The sequence below is a fragment of the Ambystoma mexicanum genome, chromosome 6q, assembly GCF_040938575.1.
Source record: "Ambystoma mexicanum isolate Mex_15411 chromosome 6q, UKY_AmexF1_1, whole genome shotgun sequence".
In the NCBI taxonomy this organism is placed as follows: domain Eukaryota; kingdom Metazoa; phylum Chordata; class Amphibia; order Caudata; family Ambystomatidae; genus Ambystoma; species Ambystoma mexicanum.
The window spans coordinates 302,233,710-302,256,725 of NC_090937.1; the positions used below are offsets into that span (position 1 = coordinate 302,233,710).

Below are 23,016 nucleotides of genomic sequence, written 5' to 3' on the forward strand. Positions count from 1 at the left end.
GTGATCCAGCAGAGGAAGAGATGCTCTTGTCGTGGAGGAAGGTTCGAGTTACTGCACTACCCAGGGATGAAACCAGGTGTTGCCTGACGAATAAAAGGTACGCTCCTTTAAATCGCGGTCCGGGTGGACTGGTGCCTTGCTATCCGGCCTCCGAGTACAGGGTACGGGAGATTCGACCAAGGCAGGTCCGGGAAGGCGATTGTCAAACTGGTTGGCCCCACCAGCTCAAGGGAAGAAGGCTCTTGCAGGTGAAGATCTTCTTTCGTAGTGTGGAGAAAAGTGGTGAGACGCTGCAGCAGGGCTTCACCGGTGGTTCAGTCGTTGCAGATGTCTTTGGCTTCTCTCCTGTTTGGCTTCTTAGTTCCAGTGGCGACGTCTTGCTCTTCCAGTCCTCAGGACCCTGCTTTTATGCAAAAAGATCCCCATTCATACAGCCTAGCTGTCACTCACACCGTGGAGTGGTCATCTTGGCGGGAGACCGTCCAGCCTATCAGGAAATAGTGCGACATGGGTTGCTGAGGCAACTCTGTCCAGGGGTCCTACTCCCCCTCCCACACAATGGACCCACCCCAGACTCAGTGGCACCGAAAGGAGGGCTTCTCGGTAGAAGCCCGCCAAAAGGACGAACAAAGGATCCCCGACCTGGGTTAGGAGTTTAGAGAAAGACACGAGAAAGAAGTTATATTAAAGTTCTGGCAAATAAAACCTAGCAGAGTAAAGTTAATATTAAAATGCACCAGCGGTATGTTAGAGGCTGTTAGCAAAAGTGGTAGCCTCAAACATGGGAAAATCCCATAGGGAAATATTTGCGGTCGAATATTTATGGTAGTAACCACTGCCACCAGCAGAAACTTTTGAGAGAGGAACTGTAAGGTACCTTCTCGAAAATGAACATAGGGGGAAAACTATTAACCCCTTCCAGTACCTCCATAGTAAGATGGGTTGTACTGGTTTAGTTCATAGGATTTGACTAGTAAAGTCAATGGGGACTTTACATGCGCTGGGAGACAGTAGTCAGTCCCAGGGTATGGAGTCTATGTTTGGGGGTCGCTACGACACCCCTGTGTCACTGCACTGAGGGTGCTGTGTAACACATGTGAATAAAGATGGTTCCTATGGGGTTGAGAAAGATCCCATAAGCATTAAACACAAAAATAGCCTAGAACACACATAGGCATTTTTGCTAAGAGTGGGAAAAAGAATCTCACTCTTAGCAGGTAAAAAGAAACAAACCCTTCAAATCCAGCAAAGCTGCTGAGGGACTCTTTAGGTAAGGGAAATTAGTCATAAAATGAGAATTCTCCCTAACACAGAGTTTGTAAACACGCTGGGCAACGCCCGAACTTGTGCACATGCGCAAGCCCGGATCGCGCATGCACAAGCACTAAATGCTTTTCTCACTGACGGATGCATCAGAGAGAGCTCCGGTCAGGCGAAACTCATTGCGGGGCCACCCCTCGCCAAAAGCAGCTACTTCATGCCCAACGACCATAAAGATAAATCCTTCCCTTTCATTTCATTTAATGAATCGAGCATGCCAGCCTCCTACTAACCGCATGTCACAGCAGGGATAAAGCACAGGGCACAGGAGGGGACCCAATCACAGACAGTACCGGAGCATGGAGTGCATTGGGGGAACCCAGCTAACATCACAGAACTAGAGTAAAGAACAGACCGCATGCATTTGAGCTGAATGTTACGCGGAATATGCATGCAGCTTACTGAGAAATCACGCGTCACTCTATAGAACGAGTACTAATTGTTTCTCCTTTGGCAGACGCGGGTTGCAGGGTCTGAGACAACACAGGTGTCAGGGACAGAGCCCAGAACTACGGCAAATCGCCTAAGCTAAGTGCTGGTTTACTTTTTTCTTTGACATGGCCACTATGTTGTGTAACACAATGGCTAGCAGGGCAGCTGGTGCTACCGTCAGGGGGAGGTAGGAGTTTGTGCTGCTGCTGCGCTGGATCAAGATTCTCCACGACAGTAGCGCAAACCCGCGTATTTATCAGCGCCCAGGTAGCACGAACTCAGCCGCCATGGAGGAATTGGCCCAGGTGTTGCATGAGCTGAAAGCCGAACTGGCCGCCACACGGCAGGATTATGCGGCATTAGCCACCCGCGTGCAGGTACTCACAGCACAGGGGGTACATCTCCCAGACAGGGGCTGCGCAGTCCCCCCAGCACCAGTCCAGGTACAGGTCACCACAGAACCCCCACTGCTCCTAGCCCCTCCGGAGAGGTATGGGGGGGGGGACCCACAGAAATACACAACCTTCATTATACAATGCCAGTTAAATTTCTTGACGAAGGCAAGCGTCTTCCACTCTGATCAGGCCCGAATGGCGTTTGTCATCTCCTACCTCACTGGGGATGTCGCGGCATGGTCCACACCCCTAGTTCAGAAGGAAGACGCAGTCTTGTATGATTGGCAGGGCTTCCAAGAGGAGTTTGGTAAAATCTTTAACCGAAAGGCAGCTTCCCTCATAAGGGACCGGGAGTTACTGATGTTACGGCAAGGCAACAAAGATTTGATAACGTATGTAACCACATTCATTCGTCTGGAGGTCGAGGCGGAATGGCCGCACATATAGAGATTGGCCCTCTTATCAAGGGCTCAGGGATGACCTGAAGGACCTTATTGCACAGGTGGAACCCCAGCCAGACACCTGCACATGTATGATAGACCAAGCCCTGCGCCTAGACCATCGTCAGGGGGAAAGGCGGCAGGACAAAAGAAGATGGGAAGGCAAACAGAACCCAGCGAGACTGGATTATCAGAGGCCACCAACGAGTAAGAGTGAGATGACCCCGGAAGCTGAGCCTATGCAGATAGGGACGATTAGAGGCCCCATTTCAAAGGATGAAAGAGAAAAGTGAAGACGAGACAAGTTATGCATGGACTCTGGTAAGTCTGGACATTTCTTCAAGGAGTGCAGAGCCAAGCCCAAAGGAAATCCACCGCTGGGAAACGCCAATGCTCGCCAGTGAGTGGGGTGGACGTGCCAAGCCAAAGCTTTTATGACGCCCCTCCTCGTGTTTTAGCCAACATAACCCAGGTCCACAAATCCCATGTCACAGTCACAGGCACCCTACAGACACGTCCGAAAACTCTGTTGGTCACTCTTATTTCATGGACGCAGTGTATGCACAGGTCGCTCGATTACCAGTTAGCCTCAAAGGGAGTAAGGAGGCAGTCTGCACAGTGGACGGATCCCTGTTGAAGTCCAGTCCTGTAACTCAGCACACCGAAGAGGCTGTTTTGGAGATCCAAGGACATAAGGAAATCATTAGGTTCGATGTCATAGCAGCCCTGCAGTTCCGGTTCATACTACGGTCTAGCGTGACTTGCTCTGCATAACCCTGCCATAGACTGGACGCACTGCACGGTCCAGTTCTCTTCAGAAAATTTCAGCAGCCATTGATCTAAGGAAAGCGGGCGGGTAGTGCAGATCCTGCGTACTACGCAAACACAACACTGAGGAAATGGCGGGACTCCCGTCCGTATATGCAGATTACCAGGATGTTTTCAGTAAGGCTGCAGCAGAGACCCCCACACTGTTCATTTGATTGTAGGATAGATCTGGAGCCAGGAGCAACATTGCCGTGTAGCAGGATCTACACCTTGACTGAAGCCGAGAAACATTTGAAAGAATATATCGACACCAAACTGCAGAACGGCTTCATATGTCATTCCACCTCGCCCGTCTCCTCGTCGTCGTTTTTTGTGTCAACAGGCTACCTTAGGACCTGCATCGACTACTGTGCAGTGAACCGGATCACGGTGAAGAACCGTTACCCCCTTCCCCTTATCCTGGTCCTTCTAGACCAAGTGCGGGGAACAACCATCTACACCATGCTGGATTTGCGGGGAGCATACCATCTGGTCCGGGTGCGTGAAGGAGACAAATGGAAGACCGTGTTTCGGACGTAATTCGGACTGTATGAATATCCGGTCATGCCATTCGGTCTCTGAAACGCACCTGCGCCTTCCAGCATTTCCTGGTTGAGGTCCACTGCACTACAGTGGAATTTTTAGGATTCATTCTGTCACCCAACGGAGTGAAAATGGACAGCCATAAGGTACAAGCCATCTTGGACTGGCCGGCTCCAAAGAACGTCAGAGGTGCAATCGGTCCTAGGCTTCGCCAATTTCTATCGGCGCTTTATTCAAGACTTTGCTAAGAACGAACTTGCCATCACCAAACTACTAAGGAAAGGCACACCGTTTGTCTGGGACGCCGAAGCGGAGCACAGCTTTATTTATTTTTTAGTGTTTTTATTGGCATTTGCATAGTTACAATCGTGCATTTCAGTTTCCACATCACATGCCTGCATTTGTCAACAACAACAACAAATAACCTTTAACAACAACTTCCTACACGTGCTTGTGTTCCGCATGATCTTCATTGGGGCAAGCGCTTCAGTGTTCGGGGCGATAGCTTCCTTACTCTTATCTTAATTAGGGGATGTTGCTTATCGCCGGGGTATGGTTAAATGGGCACTTCTCAGGTGTTATTTGCCTCAATGGGAGCGTACATGGGGGCTTATCATTGGACGGGTGAAACATGTCCCAGAGCAGTGCTTTCCGTGCTACAAATTGGTCCATGCCATCTGCTTCTGACCTGTTCGCTCCATCCACCCACGCCTTGGTCTCCGCCTCTGTCCACCTTTCAAATTCTTTGCACCACTTTCCATATTGCGGCCCGGTGGGCGTTTTCCAGGACATGGCGATAGTTCTTTTGGCTAGCATACATGCCAGGTCCATGAACCTGGCCACACGTTTGTGTTTGCTGATCTGGGGATAGGCGCCAAGCAGACATTCTTTCAGTGACCACTCTATTCCCGCCTCTCTGCATGCTCGCTCTATTTGTGCCCAGAAACTTCGTGGAGCGCAGCTTTAACCACCTAAAAGAAGCCTTCACTTCAGCACCGGCGTTATTGCATCCTAACCCCACACAGCCATTCATAGTAGAGAGACGCCTCGTGCTATGGCTCGGTGCAATCCTGTCACAACAGGACCAGTCAGGTGATCTACACCCTTTTCCCTACTACTCGAGGAAATTGAATCCGGCGGAACAGAACTACACAATTGCCGACTGGGAGTTGCTTGCCATCCGAGTGGCTGAATGGAGGCATTAACTGCTAGGAGCGAGACACACCATAACGGTTCTCACGGATCATCGCAATCTTCCCTTTTAAAAACCTGCACACGCTCTTACTCCACGTCAATTGCGGTTGGCTATGTACTTTGCGGACTACGACTTTGTGGTGACGTATCGACTGGGATTGGAAAACAAAAAGGCGGACATCCTGTCGAGACACCCGGACGCTCCCATATCCTCGTTCTCAGAGGAGTTAGCAAAACCCATAATCCCGCAGGCAAAGATTGTGGGTAGTACCACCAACAAGCTGTTCAAGCAAATCAGGGAAGAAATGTCAGCACAAGAATTGCACCAGTGGGAAGATTCCAAAAAAGAAAGCTACCTACAATACAGGATACCTTACCAGGGAAAAGCATTTTACTTGCCTACCACCATATTACGAGCACAAGCGTTGAAATGGTGTCCCGACGCGCTGTTAGCTGGCCACCCCATCATCAACAAAACCCAGGAACTGCTTCAACGTCATTACTGGTGGCCAGGTCTCCACAAAGAAGTTCAAGCATATGTGCAACAATGCGAAGTATGTGCATGAATTAAAACTGATCACCGAAAACCAATGGGCCTTCTACGATCTTTGCCGATGACTACGCAACCATGGCACACCATTTCGATGGACTTCATCGTCGAATTACCCTCCGAACAGGGCCATACTGCAATACTGGTAGTGGTAGACTCTCTAAACTCGCTCATTTCATCCCCTGTAAAGGGCTCCCAAATTCCAGTGTATTGGTGGATTTGTTTCTACAGCACATAGTTTGCTTACATGGGCTGCCACAACACATTGTCTCAGATCGAGGGACGCAGTTTACTTCCAGGTTCTGGCAGCTATTCTGCGAAAGGGTTGAAATTAAGCTGCAGATGTCCAGTAGTTACCATCCTAAAACAGACGGACAGACAGAAGGTCTAAACCAGACGCTAGAGCAATACCTACAATGCTACACACACAGCACTGAAGGGGCATGGGTGGAAGCCCTTTGGCTAGCTGAATTAGCGTCCAACAACTCCCAACCTGCCTCTACTGAAAAATCTCCCTTCTATGTCGCGTATGGATATGACCCACATGTTCAACCCTCAGTCACTTAAACCTGTGACATGCTACTGTCAGTTCAAGCACGAATGGATCTCTTGACATAAACATGGGCAAAGGCACATCAGCATTTAGTTACAGCCAAAGACACTAGCAAGAAATACGCAGACATGAAGCGTTGAGCAAGCCCGAACTACCAAGTGGGGGATAAAGTGTGGTTATCAACACGACATCCAAGGTTGCCCGGTTCACAGACGTTGAAACCCCGTTTCCTTGGTCCCTTCGCATTACATAAGTTATTAAGCCAGTCGCCATGCAACCGCAACTACCCGCCCATTTGAGAATACACCCTGTGTTCCATGTTGCCCTCTTGAAACCCGCTGCACCACACACACGAATGGAAAGGCCTCCTCTGATCCTGGTGGAGGGGTATCCCGAATACGAGGTACACGCCATTCTTAATTTACGAAAAAGGGGAGGGCAGTTATACTATTTCATTGACTGGGTGGGTTACGGCCCCGAAGACCGCTCCTGGGAACCAGCGGTCAACACACATGCTCCTCTGCTCTTACGTTTGTGCCACCGCAACTTCCTGATCAAACCAGGCCATTCTGTGGGGAGGGGATGTACTGTCATAAAGCCCAAGAAGCAGCCCATGAAGCAGACTGTTGGCACCCTATTGGGGGCTTATTCATCCAGCAGATGCCACCTTTGTCCCTCCTGCAGGCACACCAGGTGGGGTAGGATGGCATCTGCTGGACAAGGACACCAGAAAACCACATCACGGCAGCAGAACAACAAGCCTCAGCAATCCCAGAGCCTACGCATGGGAAAACAGGCATACAGAGCCTGTAAACACGCTGGGCAACGCCCGAACTTGTGCGCATGCGCAAGCCTGGATCGCGCAAGCACTAAACGCTTGTTCCCCCTCAGCTTTCCTCACGGGCGGACGTATCAGAGAGAGCTCTGGTCAGGAGAAACTCATTGCGGGGCCACCCCTCGCCAGAAGCAGCTACTTCAGACACTGCGGCCATAAAGATAAGTCCTTCTCTTTCATTTAATGAACCGAACATGCCAGTCCCCTACTAACCGCATGTCACAGCGGGGATAAAGCACAGGGTGGGACCCAATCACAGAGACAGCACCGGAGCACAAAGCGCATGGGGGGAACCCAGCTAACATCACAGAAATAGACTAAAGAACAGACTGCATGCATTTGAGCTGAATGTCACAGGGAATATGCATGCAGCTTACTGAGAAATCACGCGTCACTCTATAGAACGCGTACTAATTGTTTCTCCTTTGGCAGACGTGGGTTGCAGGCTCCAAGACACCGCAGGTGCCAGGTACAGAGCCCAGAACTACGGCAAATTGCCTAAGCTAGGTGCTGGTTTACTTTTTTCTTTGACATGACCACTATGTTGAGTAACACAATGGTTAGCAGGGCAGCTGGTGCATCAAACTAGCATTGTAGTTGGTAAGAGCAATATGTATGTAGGTTTAGCACTGCACTCATTGTTGTTGTCACTGTTAAGATAGGCACGGAGTAAGGTGCCCTAGAGGTTGCCTCAGATTGAGGCTTAGGTGTATAAGCAGACATTGCTAGCAGTGCCCTAGGGGCTACCTCACGTTGAGGTTCTGGATCAGGTGCTGGTTCCTGAATATGTGTCAGGGGACCAAGCACTGCTGCTCATGTTCACAAACAACCACAGCCTGGGGAATAACTCACGGCTGAATTGAGTGGGGTGTGAATGTGTGTGCTGCATGAATGTAAGGGCAAAAGGAATCGCACCCTACTAGCACAACATCAGCAGCAACAGAACAAGAGTCAAGGAGCATGTTTACCCCCAAATCCTCCTACCCATCCATAACTTCTCCCCAACCCTCTATCCGGTGTTCCTGCAACCCCATACCCATCCAATCCGTGGACCCTTACCCTCTTTCCCCATGGTGGTTGCGGTGTCCCGCGTGCATTAAGTCCCAGGCGCCAAGACGGTCATGGGGAGGTAGGAGTTCGTACTGCTTCTGCCCTGGATCAAGATTCTCCACGACATCGCAGATCGTTCCATAACGACGTGATTTGGCATATGGTGGCGATGACATTGGATTACCTACTTCTATGGGTAGAGAATTGCCGAAGCCGCATTTGCGGGGAAATATAGGTATTCACTTTCTACCTTTGTTTCTTTACCCTGTTGCTCATTGATATTAGAACGGAGCACAGGATAGCAATGATGAGTTTGAAACAAGAATGTTGGTGCATTATGTGTTTATTGGACGGTATGTTTTTACACATCTGTATACATATATATTTGTACAGACATGAGACGGGTTAATGTACCCTTTTGACAACCGATTAGGTGAGTGTTTTTTGAATATGTAAGGTGCAATACAGTTTGACGCCATTACTATTATAGTACATATACATGTTTCATGATGCCTGGACATATTGTTTTACGGGTCGAACGGTTACTGTAATGGGTTAGTATCTGGAGACCAACGCAGTCCCCAATCTGATTTTCTATTTTAGTCCGGACCATCGACACAAGGGATCATAAGGTAGATATACCACAGCACACGTATGGACTGATGTGATGTGATATGTTACACGGTGTACGATTGCATTGAAAGATGTAGACTTATTGAGATATATGCTCTTACAATTTGTATTGTTCATTTCTTATTTTCCTTTCTTGTTTTATTGTTTTTGTTTGTCTTGGGTTATGAAATGGATGACGCCTAATGTATCCAGTACTTTGGAATCCAAAATTGGACATTATATTTTGAAAGGGCAATGTTTTTGGCACCATAACTGATGCAAACTTGGTTTGTTGTGCTGACCTTTATGTTTAAATGTCAATTGTAACACGCTTTAATTAATTAGCATCATACCAATTATGCACTATGTGTTACAATACCCCAGCCTTTGAAGAAGAGCAGTGCTCGAAACACTTGTCGGCTGGTTTCGAGCCAATCCACCTTGTGCAAACAAACATTAAAACAACACTTTACAGACAGTGGCGCAATGTGATTGTATCTTTGTAAGATAATTGTTCCTTATGTTGGAGTTTTGAGCAGAGGCTCCGTGTTCGGATACAACTACCCGCAGCCTAAATCCCCCATTATCAGACTGAACACTACTTATTTTTCTGTACGAGCGCTAGGGTTTTCCAGTTTTTTTCCGCTTCTTGAATCTAGGATTTTAAGTATAGAATGCCAGCTGTATGGTAATGAAATCCCACTGTTTGGGAGAGCGAGCCACCCAACACTCTTAGCCCAGAGTTCTCCCTTCATCTCTCTCCAGAGCAGTCTCAAAGCCATCCTTGAATGGCTGACCTACAGAAAACTCTCCCATGAGGGGGAAGATATCACAAAAAAAAGTCGTTTGCCCACCTCACCCTGCATCGTTCTCACTTGTCCTTAGCTGGGAAGCCTGGGCTGCAACGCAATCAACCATATGATCAACTCTTGCAATCTCCAACTAAAGCTGTCCCACAGTATCACAGCAATAATTTCTACTGCTCACAGAGCGTGTTCTAGGTGTGATATAATATCACAATTCCCTGCACTCTAACCTACCCAACGTACTCCCTCAAAGAACTGCAAAACACCCAGAGCAAGATTGATTTACAATCTACAATTCCGTCATCAACTCTCTCCGGACCTCTCCCAACTTCATTGGCTTCCCATCACTTCCCGAAACAAATTCAAACGTCTCTGCTTAGCACACAAAGTGATTCATGACCAGGATACTGGATACCTCAAGAACCTTACCAAGAGTTGACGGCCAGCAAGGTCTGATCAGACTCTACTCTTCTAATCATAGCAACATTCTCAAAGCATTGCTTGGCAGACCGCTTGCTATTCAAGCTCCTACTCTGTGGAATTGCCTACTGACTCAATTTTAACACAAAGAACTAGTCACGTTTGTCATTCAATCAATACTCTGTTCTGTCATGCATTTTAAAATTCCTCCTCCCATTCTCATCACTCAGCCACCTCTTTCCCGCATTCTCGATGCATCCTGTATTCTGTCTCTAGCATTCTGAAGCAAACCTCTGATCGCGTGGGTGTACAACAAACAACCAAATAAATAGGATGTGCTCAATGCCTTCACCCAACATTCTTGGTATAGAATCAATGCTTGTGTATTTATTAGCATCTCCTTATGTCATTCAGCAAAGGAAACATTGGTACACACAATAATCAGCCACAATAACTATCCCAGACCAATCAATACTTCACTTCTGTTTAATATCTTCATAGTTGGGTTTTAAAATGACAATAAGAGAAAGACCCCAATTAAAAAGGAAAGGGAGTAAATTCAACTCAAGCTCTGCAAGTAATCACCATTATCAAAATTACTTCAACCCCTCCTCAAAGAAGCCAAAGTTAAACAATTTTAGAACAAAGTAAATGGGCATAGTATCACTCCACTAGAATTAGTGCTACTACACTGTAAACAATGGATTCCTTAAAGATTTGGCAAAGAAGTAGGGCTGCACATATCATGGTGGTGAGAATAAATGTTATGAAGATGGTAGATTTGTATTTTGGGAATTTTCACTGATGCAGCTGCAGGTAAATCTACCTGATGTATATCACATCAATCGCCTGCCATACGGCTCTGGGGTATTCCTTTCCTCCTTTGGCATGATACCTTGGTTTGCAGCACACATTTAAAGTCCTAATACAAATAAGATGTTGCTGTGCGATAACACTGCCAACATGGAGGCAGCTGCCAGTTGACAGTACACCAAGGGCTTTAGTAGTGCCGAATCTCTGGCTGCAGCTTTAATTAAAGCTTTTATTACATTTTGACGGGTTGTGTTTATGATGAAGTTTTCACACAAGGCCATCTTGCCGAGCACTTTTTTGAAGCAGGGTTGCACATTTAAACTGCTCAGTGATGCTGAGGCAGACTCCTGACGAACATTTAGCTGATAGTTTAATAATTGTACATTCATCTTTATTTCAGATAAAGAGCAGATCTCAGGCCTGGCATCGTGTTAATAGTATGTACCAAACACCAGCAGAGTTTTCAAGGGCATTGTGTGTTTGTTGTTGAGCTCACAATAATTGCATTCTTTCTTTATGCATGGTGATAAAGTCTTTCTGGGTGGCTGCAGAAAATGCCCTTTGCTAAAAAAAAAAAAAAAAAAAAATGTACAAAGTTGGTCAAAGGGCAGGTGACTGTTTTCATGTGTCCATTGATAGGGTTAAACTTGTGCTTGTCATTGAGTGGCTTAGTTTCCTTGTATAATGCTTTTCTTTAAGCATAGCAGTGCTTTGAAGGTTTGCCTCCCAGACGCTCTGCAAAGAATCAGTTAATGGTGGCAGTGCCCCTCTCTTAAGTTACTGACACTAAAGCCTCTGCAGCAAAGGGACGTGCTCTTTGATTTCTTCTGTCAGAGCACATTGCTCTGCAATACACAATGTGTGTGGAGAGCCTAAGGAAGACGTTTCGGGGCATAAACCTGCAGGTTGTACGTTTGACACCCCTGATCTAAGGGCAAACGATGGCCCGGATGAAATCACCTATAGCCACTCATTTCCATGAATTCCACAAACCTGAACAGATGAAGGACCTTAGATTTTTTGGTATCGTGAAAATCAAACCATCCCCAAGAGGTGGTAATACTGAACTCCTCTTCAGAAAACAAGAAGGTCGTTGGATCTGTCTCATGGACACATGCAATACTGGACTCAACACAGATCAAGAGCTATTTCATTTTCTATGGTGAGATTACATGTCATTTATTCAGCTTTATTTTAGGATTCATCCTCACATATTAACCAACCAATATATGCCACATTTACCCTATCTTCTATACCTCCTCTTCCCCCTCTTTCTTCTCTGCTCTCCGTCTTTCTGTCGCACACAACATCCCAACTTAGAATGATACATAACATGTACCAATGTACATCTCATTCTTATCTCTCATTCTCATCTTCGCCATACATCCACCTTACAATCATATTAATATTAGAAATGCTTAGCGTTTGACATTCGCAAACACAGGAATGAATTACTCTGCTCAACCAGCGTCTCAATTTTAGCATAAACCAAGGTTTATTTAAAGTACACATTTTTTTTATTTTGCTTAACAGCTGTGTATCAGTACTACAGAAATAGCAAACTCAAAAATGCCAGCAGAGCTACCAATAGTAACACTTAACTTAACCGTCTATCTTTCAGGCATATGACGTCATCATGCCATCGCCTGCACTGTTATATCAATAAAAGCATGTAACCAGGTGTATTAACATCACCAATCACCTTCACATCAGTGTACATTTTCAACAGTTGCCACATTTTTCTTTTAAACAAATTTGTAAACATCAGTAATACAGTTTAAGTCAATGTATGTCAAAAGAAGCACATCCACAATGGCCGACACCCGCGGGTGCATGTGCGTCATGAAGTCATTGCGCTTTGCGTAAAATGCATGACGTCATCACGCTGACGCAATCCGACGTATTTTGGCTATTTAAGCAGTCACTAACACTAGAATTATGGCAATCGTACCATCTTAACAAAGCGAGCAGCAATATCCAGATTCAGAGCAGGTAAGACCTTCTGCTAAATAGGCGCCTTCCCACAATTCAGCTCCAGAAACTTTACCTAGATCTATCCTTCGAGTAAATCCCGCTTCCAAAGAGCATTTTCGTTTGCAATCCAGTCCTGCAAACCTTATTTTTGGCTTAACCGTTGGATTACCCTTTTATCTCCAACGTAACCTCTTTATGTCCACAACAGCACATTTATCTGCTCTGCACTTATGTTTTATTATCTGAATAATTAACTGCACTATGTTCAAATTATTATCTGAATTGCCAACTGCATTTTATTTTAAAAATACACACACACTGAGCAAATCAATGTTTAACCACGCACTGTTTTTTCATAACTTCAGGAACATAACGCCTGTCTAAAATAGCATTAAACCAAAGGGAATCACAAAAAAACTACCAATTGCAACACAAATGACACACATTAACGTGAGTAAAAATACATTGAGCAGTGCTTAATTTAAACTATGACTGGGAGTGTGAAAGTAAACAATGTATTGTAATCTTATCTCCTTAGGGAATCAACACACACAAAATATTATAATTTCTCCAAATAGTAAGTGAAATTCAACAAATTCTAATTGGAAACATTATAACATGCCTACACCAATTGGAGCAATTCTCCTCATTAAGACCTATTTCCTCCTGAGGAACCACTCGACATGTAGAGTGGGGAAACACGTGTCGAGGACTCTTTTCAATTACAAGGAGCACCGAGAGGACTTTTTTCTATCACCAGGAGCACTGAGGACTCTTTTCAATTACCAGGAGCATCGTCTTCAAATAACTCGAGGAGTTACCATCAAACTAATCTGAGGACCCCACCAATTAGGAGCATCATCCTTAAGTAACTCAAGAACTTTCATGAGGAAATAAACTCAAGAGGATTTTCTCAAAAATTAGGAGCACTGTCCTCAAACAATTCGAGGACTCTTTCAGCAACTAACTTGAAAATCTGAATTTAACAAGTGTATGCAAACAATTTTTGTAATAGTGAATCTAACTATATCAATATTATTGCCATATTGTTCTTTTTTCTTGTGAAAACTTTTTCGTGTTCTACATTAAAATTGGCTTATTTTCTTAAACTCACTTTACTAGTTAATTATACAGAAAAGCGTGACTTAGGATCTTTTGAATTACGGATTTAGGGATGAAGCTGTAGTTTGCTACTACGAGAAGAGGGGAGCTCGATGGAGTAGTTGCTCTGTTGTGGGTTACTACCGATCCCCTCAAAGAAAGGATGAAGTTAGTGGAGTGAACCAAGAGAGAGGATCAGCTAGACCAAGCACACCATTTGCATTTGCCACTAACCGATATTGGACTCAAAGCGAGTAAGAAATGGTAGTAAGAAATGGTGTCCTGTGTGTAGGTATAGAATTGAGGTGACAAGTATTTTGTGTATGCTTGTCTAGGAGCTCGAAACGTGAATGTTTCCCCCACCCCCATGCTAAAGCATGAACTGGACACTTGTTACATGACATTTGGTCTATAGCTAAACAGTTGCGTTTCTTTGGGGGAAGCTTTGGTTTTGGTTTCCTCTGAGTTTACAAGTAAAGACAGTGACGTATAATGCTTGCCTGTGTTCTTAATACATTTAAGAGTTCTCTTTACCAATAAACATGTAAGATCTCCATTATTTGCTCTTTCATTCCAAGCTGAAAGCCCGTTTCCTTGGATTATAATTATTATCGAGTTTCTTTACAGTCCATTTATTTCAGCTTCTGGCCATTTCATGCTCATACACTCTAGGGGTGTAGCAAAGGATGAGCCATTGCACAGGGTGAATTAGTTGCAAATGCGCATGTGCAACCGGTATTAATTGTTGAGTACGGTAGAGGTGGTTGGTTAAGAATCCATATCAGGTATCTGATGGAAAGGATGAGGCTGGTAGGTGTTTTAAGGCAGGGATACCATTGCTTAACCAGATAGGCAGAGTCATACAAATTCAGTGGTGGTGGACTATCCCCTCAAATAACACAATGGTTTTCTTGAGGGGGTTTAAGATTCAAAATGCTTGCAGGAGGAGGCTGTTTTGGGGTCTTTCCTGATAAATGAGTAGTTTGCCGAGTTCCTAAGAGGTCTAGGGTATTCTGGAGCCATAGGCACTAAGTCTTCACAAATGTGTCTGTCTTCTTGACGGACACATAAGGTAATGACTTGAAAAAATATCCTGCCTTAGGATGAACCACCTTTGCAGTCCACACTTGATGGAGCAAAACTACGTCTGAAGGCCAGACAACGTAAAGACTGATTGGATGGCACATTGAGCCTTCTTCCATCGACAAATTCCAAAATTATATGATGTCCCATTCTAATTCAAGCATGACTAATTTCACCATCAAGCCCGTCTTTGTGGCTCTTATCAACACCATCAATGCTAGAATCAGCACCCCCAGTGAACAACAGAACTGCTACTTTATTAGGGCCAACAAAAGAAATCTATCTGTGGGCTTTTAATGCTCTAAAATGCTAACGTTCATCTTCACTCTGGTTACGGCAGTAGAGTACAGGGCAGCCTACCAGAGCAGCTTTCTATTGGCTCGCTATTTCAAGCAGGATTTACTCTTCAATTCAATGTGTTATGCATGAATTAGATTAATTGGCTTGGTCTCAAAATATCAGTTTTGCCTCTTCAGGATCAACTTCTCTTCTGGACAAATGAGATTATGAGATTACATCACAGGCAGCCGATATAACATTTCAGGAGGGCTTATACAAAATAGCGTCTGGCCAGCCAAGACCCGTTTTGCCACATGGGATTCTTCAACCTTATCACAAAAATGAAGACCTAGGAAAGTTGGACTTGCATAACGGTTTCACTGGAGTGAAGAGATAAAGACTTGTTATCTTACACCCCTATTAAGGGGTGAACTCCAGGCGTCCTATCAAACCCTTAATCCCCTGCAAACTACATCATTTAATGACATAAAAAAAGGCCTTATACACAGATTCAGACAAACAGAAAGTTTCTACAGACATACGTTCTGGGAGATTAAACCAAACCCCACTGAAACGCGATTAGAACTAGGAGCTATAATACAAAATACCCTGTCACAGTGGTTGGGCAAGAAGACTGTCAGAAGTAATGGAGGCTTTGACACAAGAACAACTACTTCATGGCCTTCCCCCTTCTTTATAATGCATAGTTTCACAACCTAGCAAGTCCACACTAAATAGCGCTATTGAAACCACCCAAGACCATTTATCAGCAGCCAAACAGTTTATAGAGCCACATAAAGGGGACGAGGGACAAAAGGATATAAGAAATTAACACCAGAAACTTACCGCTAAAAGAATCGAGACCATGTCGCAAAGAAATGGCTCCTGCAAAATCTGGAAAAGATCTTTAAAACAGGAAGTAGACGTAGAGAAGCGGGAGCAATGGAAACCTACCACTTTTAGGGATAGAGGTGTATCCAAAAGGAAGGAGAGAAGGTCCCTTGCAGGACCTTCCATTACATGCTTCTCATATTGGGCTAGACGATGTCCTAAAAATCAAAAGGAGGAACCTATGGAAAAAGGTTAGATGGCTGTAGAAGAGTGGGAAGAACTAGGGATAGAAGAAGAGAAAAAGATGGAGACTGAGTAACTGTCTGTCTCTCAGACCCGTTTAAAATGCAGAAATCCATCTTAGTCAACAGAATACCCTAACTCCGGGAGTAATCGGACAGCAGTGAGGGCCATCCTTATATACTCTGACCAAATTTTGGAATTAAAGTCTGTACGGATCACTGTGTCCATGGATCAGAAAATATACCATCGGCCCACAGTTACTATTTAAAGGGTAAAGAAACAAGGGTGAATTCAGCGATAGTCCCAGGACTCCCTGAAGAAACTATTATTGGTACCGACTTTCTCAATTTGGAAGAAATAAATTGCCCCCCTCGCCCCCCGGGAAGATACTGGCCCTAGGACACCTGGGAAGAAGACGGGTTTAAAACCAGTGCCCCTAGCTGGACATGGCATAAACATCCCGGTAGTGACCCTAGATCAGGTGAACAAAACCCTGAGCTCAGGGTAAAATGAAATGGGGAGGCCAGCAGCAGAAGGGGAAGGTTATGTGATGATTCACTAGGTGTCGTCACGTCTCCCCAGGGTGGAGCCCCTTCTCATGAGGCTAGGGAGGTGAGGTGGCTACACAATATTCCCCGTAAGGGTGGTTTAATGCGGGAGGACCTCATGGGGAGGGACTCCCCTCTTGGGGTTAAGGACGATCACCTGGGTAAAAGTTGGCCCAACACCCCGAACCTAACCTTCTCAAGCCCGTTAACACCTTTCCACCAACCCCCACTGATAACAAATAGAAGTGCTATTGTATCATTATACCCATTACTTCTACTGAGACTAAGAAGATTGCTAACAATACAAATAGTATGAATAACTCCAGTACTGGCACTAAAAATATCACCCAAAGCATGAAGATTACCAGCAAGGTCAGTACTGAGACGAGGTGGCCACCAGGAGCAATGAAGAATGGCACAGAGAAGATACAGGAACGGTATAGACTTCCATGAGTGAGTCGTCCTGAGAAACACATACAAACTGACAAAGGACTTTGAGAAAGAGAGCCGCATACCAGCACGAATTACAGTCCAGCATGGAAAGTTCAAAGGAGACGCAGAGGATGTGGTGGGAAAGCGGAGAGCAGTCCTCTCCCAGAGACAAGAGGCAGACGACAGGAGTCCTTTTCCCGGGGTTTTGAAGCAGGTCAAGGGCGTGACTGGAGCTTGGAAGACGGTGGTGCGACCCTCTGATGGTGGACTTGGCGGTCCAGTAACGGCACCTACACCGTCCGAGAAGAGACCAGGAAGAAGGTAAACTGAGCAAGAGCAGCAGAAGCCAGTGGCGCCCGTGCAACCCAGTGAGAAGACGCAAGCACCCAGGAAGAACCGGCCAATTGTCCCGGAACACACAAAGGTAGCGGGTAAGTCAGGGTGACCGGTACAGGCTTGGAAGTGCGGGAGAGAGGTAAACCACACGGGAATAAGAAGCACCTTCCTTGTGGCAGTACTTGAGAAGAAGGCCTAGTGACAAGGGAAGAGAGCCAATGGTCAGGGACCCGAACAGAAGGAAAATCTATATTGAATTGAAGCATTTTCCTTATGGCAGTACTTGAGAAGAGAGTCAGCCAAGTGGGCCTAGTGAGAAGGGAAGATAACTAAGGGTCTCGGACCAGAACCAAGGTGAAGTCTATATATAAGAGCCATCTTCCTTGTGGCAGTGCCTTGCAGTGGAGTGGACCAAGTGAGCCTAATAAAAGAAGAATAGAAACCAGGGTCTGAGACCCAAACCAAAGTAACCTATACCAGCATACAAGTCATCCTCCTTGTGGCAGTACTTGGCAGGAGAGTGAACCAAGTGGACCTTACAAGAAAGCGGGAGCGAACAGAGTCTAGGACCAAATAAGTACTAGGTGAATATCAGTGGGATGAACCCCCAAAACAGTGGTAAAGAAAAGACCACTGACAGGCTAAGGAGAGCCTTTATTATTCCAACAACAGAGAACAAGAATGGAAAGGAAAACAAAAAAGGAAAACACAAATGAGTTGTATAGTAGCATACCCTGCAGCATGGCATTATTTCAAACAATTGCATCTTTTCCCATCCATGTTCCCTGTCTCTCGTCTGTGAAATATCCACTCTCGTGATGCTCCCATCAGGTGCGTGCCTGAGAGCCAGCTACGGAGTCAGTTTCTGTTTAAGTATGCCACTGGCTCCTAATCGAACCCTGTCCAAGGACCGCTACAAATAAACAGTGAACCCAACCCCCAGCATGCTTAACCCAGATGTCCCCTCACCCCCTCCCCTCCTCCCTGATGCCGCCAACTCCCCTCCCCATCACACATCACCATCCGGTCTCAATGTCCCTGTATCCTACTGGCTGCCTTGGGGCGCATCCTCTGTTGGTGCAAACATTGTTTGCGTCAGTATATTAAATGCGGCTACAACGTTGCTTACCTCCCTCCGTCCTCTATACACCATATGTGCCATATCATTGTTATCAAAGTTACCTAAGAAGACGAGGGAAGGGTACCACTCCCCTGACATTAGCTGGAACGTTTGTTGAAACTAGTACCCAGGGCAAGGGAGTCATTCCCCCGGGGCACATTATGAACCTTGTTGCTGCCAACATCCAGGGGAAGGGAGTTATTCCCCCTGGACATAATTGGAACTTTGTTGCTACTAACATCAACGGGAAGAGTGTCATTCCTCCTGGCTACATATGGAACTGTTTGTAAACCAAGACCAGGGGAAGGGAGTCATTCATACTGGTGCAAGAACTTTACTTTTGATTAAGACTCTTTAGTTGTGGCGTAAGGGACAGAGGTAAGGCTTTGACTCAGGGTGGTGCTTTTTCAGTTACAGACATTCTGACTGATCCTTTCGTTTTTAGTTTGAGGCAGGGAAACCCCTCTTAGAGTTAGGGATAGCTAGGTTTCTGAATTCAATAAAAGTCTTTGACAACCACCATAACACTTCCTGGTCAGTTGCTGTCTTCTGCACCCTTCCTTTCTGGTGTGGGTATTTTATTCCTTATAATAGATGGCTAACTGTCATTTCCTTTACCTCGTTTGTTGCATAATATAATGTAAGAGATCTTCCATTTGCTGATCCATATAATCAATATAGAACCAATTAGGATTCAAAAAAGCAAAAAGGCAGCTCCTAATGTGTTGCAGAAAAATAGTTCAAGCAATTTAATGAAAAGCATTGAAATACATTTTTCATTTTGTGCTTTAAAATAAGTAGTAAGATGCAGATTCTTGCACACATGCGTTGAACTACAGCGGAGCACAAATTAAACATTGTACCATAAACAGTTACTTGTCAATTAACGGCTGTAAAGTGACACAGAAAACTATTCTGCCAGCAAGGAATTTTAAATGATTTTCATGTTTTTACCAAAATGCTGCAGTGACAGCTGGAATTCTCTCTGTTGGCTCAATAAGCAGGCATTGTGATTTTACAACTGAAGTGTTATAACTGATTACAGGGCAGTTGCGATGTCATTTTCTTATTACAGGTCAGTTGTGATGTCGCAACTAGCCTGTAATAAGGACATCATTTCCAGGCTTCTATACGGATATTGCTGGCTGCCCTGTATTACATACTGTGAGGGTGGAGGAGTAAGAGATGGACACAAGGGTGGCAATGTTGATTGCCAAAGAACTTAATTAGCAACACAAATGGGGGGAAAATTGGAGGAAAACCTAACTGACCCTATCTCTAAGAGGGGTTTCCCTGCCTCAACAAAACCAGTTAATGAAAACTGTCTGTGTCAGAATGTTCCAAAGTAAAGTTTGCTGTCCTGTGTCCAAATCCTAACCCTCGCAAGCTAAAATCAGTATAATGTGCTAAGGGAAATTGTTGTTGTTAAACTTTATTTCGATCCCAAAATGATCATAAGGGAAGTGTCTCTTGGCTGTCCGCCTGCAGCCCAGCATTGCAGTTCAAAACAAAGGTTCCAAAAGGTGTACAAAATAAACAAAAGTTCCAAATGACTCAAGGGGTTGATTCCGTTTCCTCAGGGTCTTTCCAACCTTCTTGGTAGGCCCGACTCCCAGGCCATGTGAGAAGGTAGAATGACCTGATGCCTTTCCCAAGCCGTCTTGAGGGTCCCAGACCCCTTGTGAGCAGGCCCAGCTTTCAGATACTGCGAAGAACAACCTAAATGCCTTCTATTCAAGCTGTGTTGTGGGTCCCAGACCCTTGTGAGCACACACGGCTTGCAGGTACTGAGACAAAGAAGAACCACCTGGATACCTTTTACAAGCTTTGTCGTGGGACCCAGTGCCTTGCTCAGTACCCCCGACTTGACCCACTCTCCTGCCAAGTGAGGTACTCAACGACCTCACTCTCACGCCTCTTCTCTATGACTTCACGTCCAACCACAGCCTTGGTTTACTCTACTGACAAGGTCTCCAAGTGTCAATCGTGCATGGAGGCTTTGTGTTTCTCTTTATTACTATCAGGGGTGCACCTCCCCAGCATGGTTCCCAGACCCTCATCATGTGGTTAACTTCACAGTTCTCGCTGTTCCCCAGCCTTGGTTTACCCTCCTGCCAAGGCATGTGAGCAGTATTGGTAAGTGTAAAGTTTGCGTCCCTTCTTATTGTGATTTGGGACATGTTTTTCCAATAAGGGTGCCAGATCCCCTTCACGGTGCTATGTGTCAGCAAATATCCATGTATCTTAGTCCTTACTTTACTTAAGGTTTCTTATGTTCTCTGGGTCTTCCCCAACCCTAGACCACCCTAATACCTGCAGGGCCTTGCCTGTTGTCCTCCAGTTGTCTTCGGGTCTACCAGGATCTTCTGCTGCTTTTCTATCTCGAGCCTTCATCCTGTCTTCCGTGAGCCTCTCCAGCAACCCCACGGTGGGTTTTTTGGTACTCCGTCAGTCCCTGTTCCCAGCAGGAGCACTTCCTCCTCTGCATGAAGCTTCCTGCTTCTTGGCACCTTTGCAGACCTGCTCCTCTCCCCGACGCATCTGCTTCTCTGGTCTGACCTTCTTCGCATAGCTTGCCATGCTCCCGGTCCTTGCCGAGAGGTGGAAGACGCCATTGTTCGGTTCCCCCTCTGATTTTGAATGACAGCGGGCCAATCGGTTGATTCAAACAACTAAACCGCATGCCTTGGTTCTGAGCATTGATCCTCATTGCTCTTGGCCTCTTCTTCGTGTCAGTACGGTCAATGAACACCTTATGGGTGTTCTCCTTCTCAGTGGTTTCTCGCTGAGATTTGTGACAAACGGACATAGTGGGGTAGCTGATGGGAGGTAAGAGAAGGTTTTATAGGCAAGGTCCAAGGGATACAGCATTCTCCCAAGGTGGTCACTACTCTGAATGGGGTCCTCCCCATGAGATGCTCCCGCTAATTATCACCCCCAGCAGGACTATCGGGTAGCGGCCTCACCTCCCGGGCCTCATGGAAAGGGTCTCCCCCACCATCTAAAGCAGTGACAACACCTTAGGAATCGTCACAATACATGTATACATGATATATCTACAATATTTGCTGTGGTGTCATCGCTCATTTGTCCTACAAGGAAAACTGGTGTATGGCATGGGTTAGAATAACGAGTCAGAGGGAACTAAACATTACTTGCCTGCCTTTAACCCCACACAAAAGGGTCTTATTTAGTAATTATGGTGGGTATTTCTAGCAACAATGGTTTTGACCATACACGCTACCTGGAGATTTTGTAAATAGTAGGTGGTTTATCATAATAGATTGGCTTCGAGTTGTAGGGTTGCCCCAGGGAGGAACAAGTGTCTATTTTTCTGGTCTGGGGTCCAATTGCAGAAAGGATGGCAAAACAGAAGGAGCGTGCAACTATATGAGCAGAAAGTGTAATAGCCTTAGTAAGACTGCAAGGGCTGCCATGCACAGAAATGGATCAACCTCCAGAAAGCAAAACAAGTATCCTTTGGGGAGATATTTCATCACAATGATAATGGAAACAAGGGAGCAAGGCCAGAAACCTCAGACCAGCACAGTGACATCTACCACAGTAGGATGACTGGGTGTTTTCCATGCCAAAAAAAACAATCTATCAACTTGTTTCATACAAATACCTTTATAATCTTCAAATGTTACATAAGCCACCCCTTTTACTCTTGTTGGGTAGATGACTCTTTTCACATCGCCACCACCATTCTTAGCCTTTTGAAAATGAATCGTTAGCAGGTCTTGCAAGACATCATCCTCAAGCATGCCACTAGGGATTCCATGAACACTCACGGTCTGGGTGGGTACGATTTTGTTTTCTGTATTTGATCCAGCAGCCTATGAGAAAAGAGAGAATATCATCATCAACTGGCCCAGTTACTATGAAATTGGGCTCGATAAAATGGAGTAGATCTAGACATTTAGGTGCCTGGATGCATTGAATTGTTAGTTTATTTGTAAGGTGAGGCAGTACAAGTCTACTAAAAGCGCAGACCAAGCAAAACAAGAGACATTGTGACATTTAACTACCATTGGCATCAGCAACACCCAGGAACACTGAGCACAAAAGAGATTAACTAGTGTCCCTGCCCCCCAACCCCTGCACCTATCCCACTCCCACAAGTGAACAGGTTTGATTCAACCAAGCTACACAAGCTATGCCCATTAAAAGCATTGCATAACCCAGTAACATGCCACTGTAGAGGAAGCCCTTTCTCACTGGCCACTGCTCAAGGAAGGAATGACAGAAATAATGGGAGACACAAAGTCAAAGTCCTATTTTCTACGTAGGCACGAG

At 45.5% G+C, this 23,016-nt stretch overlaps 1 protein-coding gene across 3 annotated transcripts in view; it reads right to left on the reverse strand.

Annotated features, from left to right (window-relative positions):
* The window catches only part of LOC138515997 (RNA-binding protein 43-like), a 240,752-nt gene that overhangs the window by 101,357 nt on the left and 116,379 nt on the right, over window positions 1-23,016 (reverse strand). For 2 of the 3 annotated variants that reach the window (XM_069630787.1, XM_069630788.1), the window contains exon 2: window positions 22,346-22,556. In XM_069630787.1, coding sequence (XP_069486888.1) covers window positions 22,346-22,556 — 211 coding nt within the window. The remainder of the gene's footprint in view (window positions 1-22,345; window positions 22,557-23,016) is intronic. The other variant, XM_069630789.1, reaches the window with a different exon arrangement.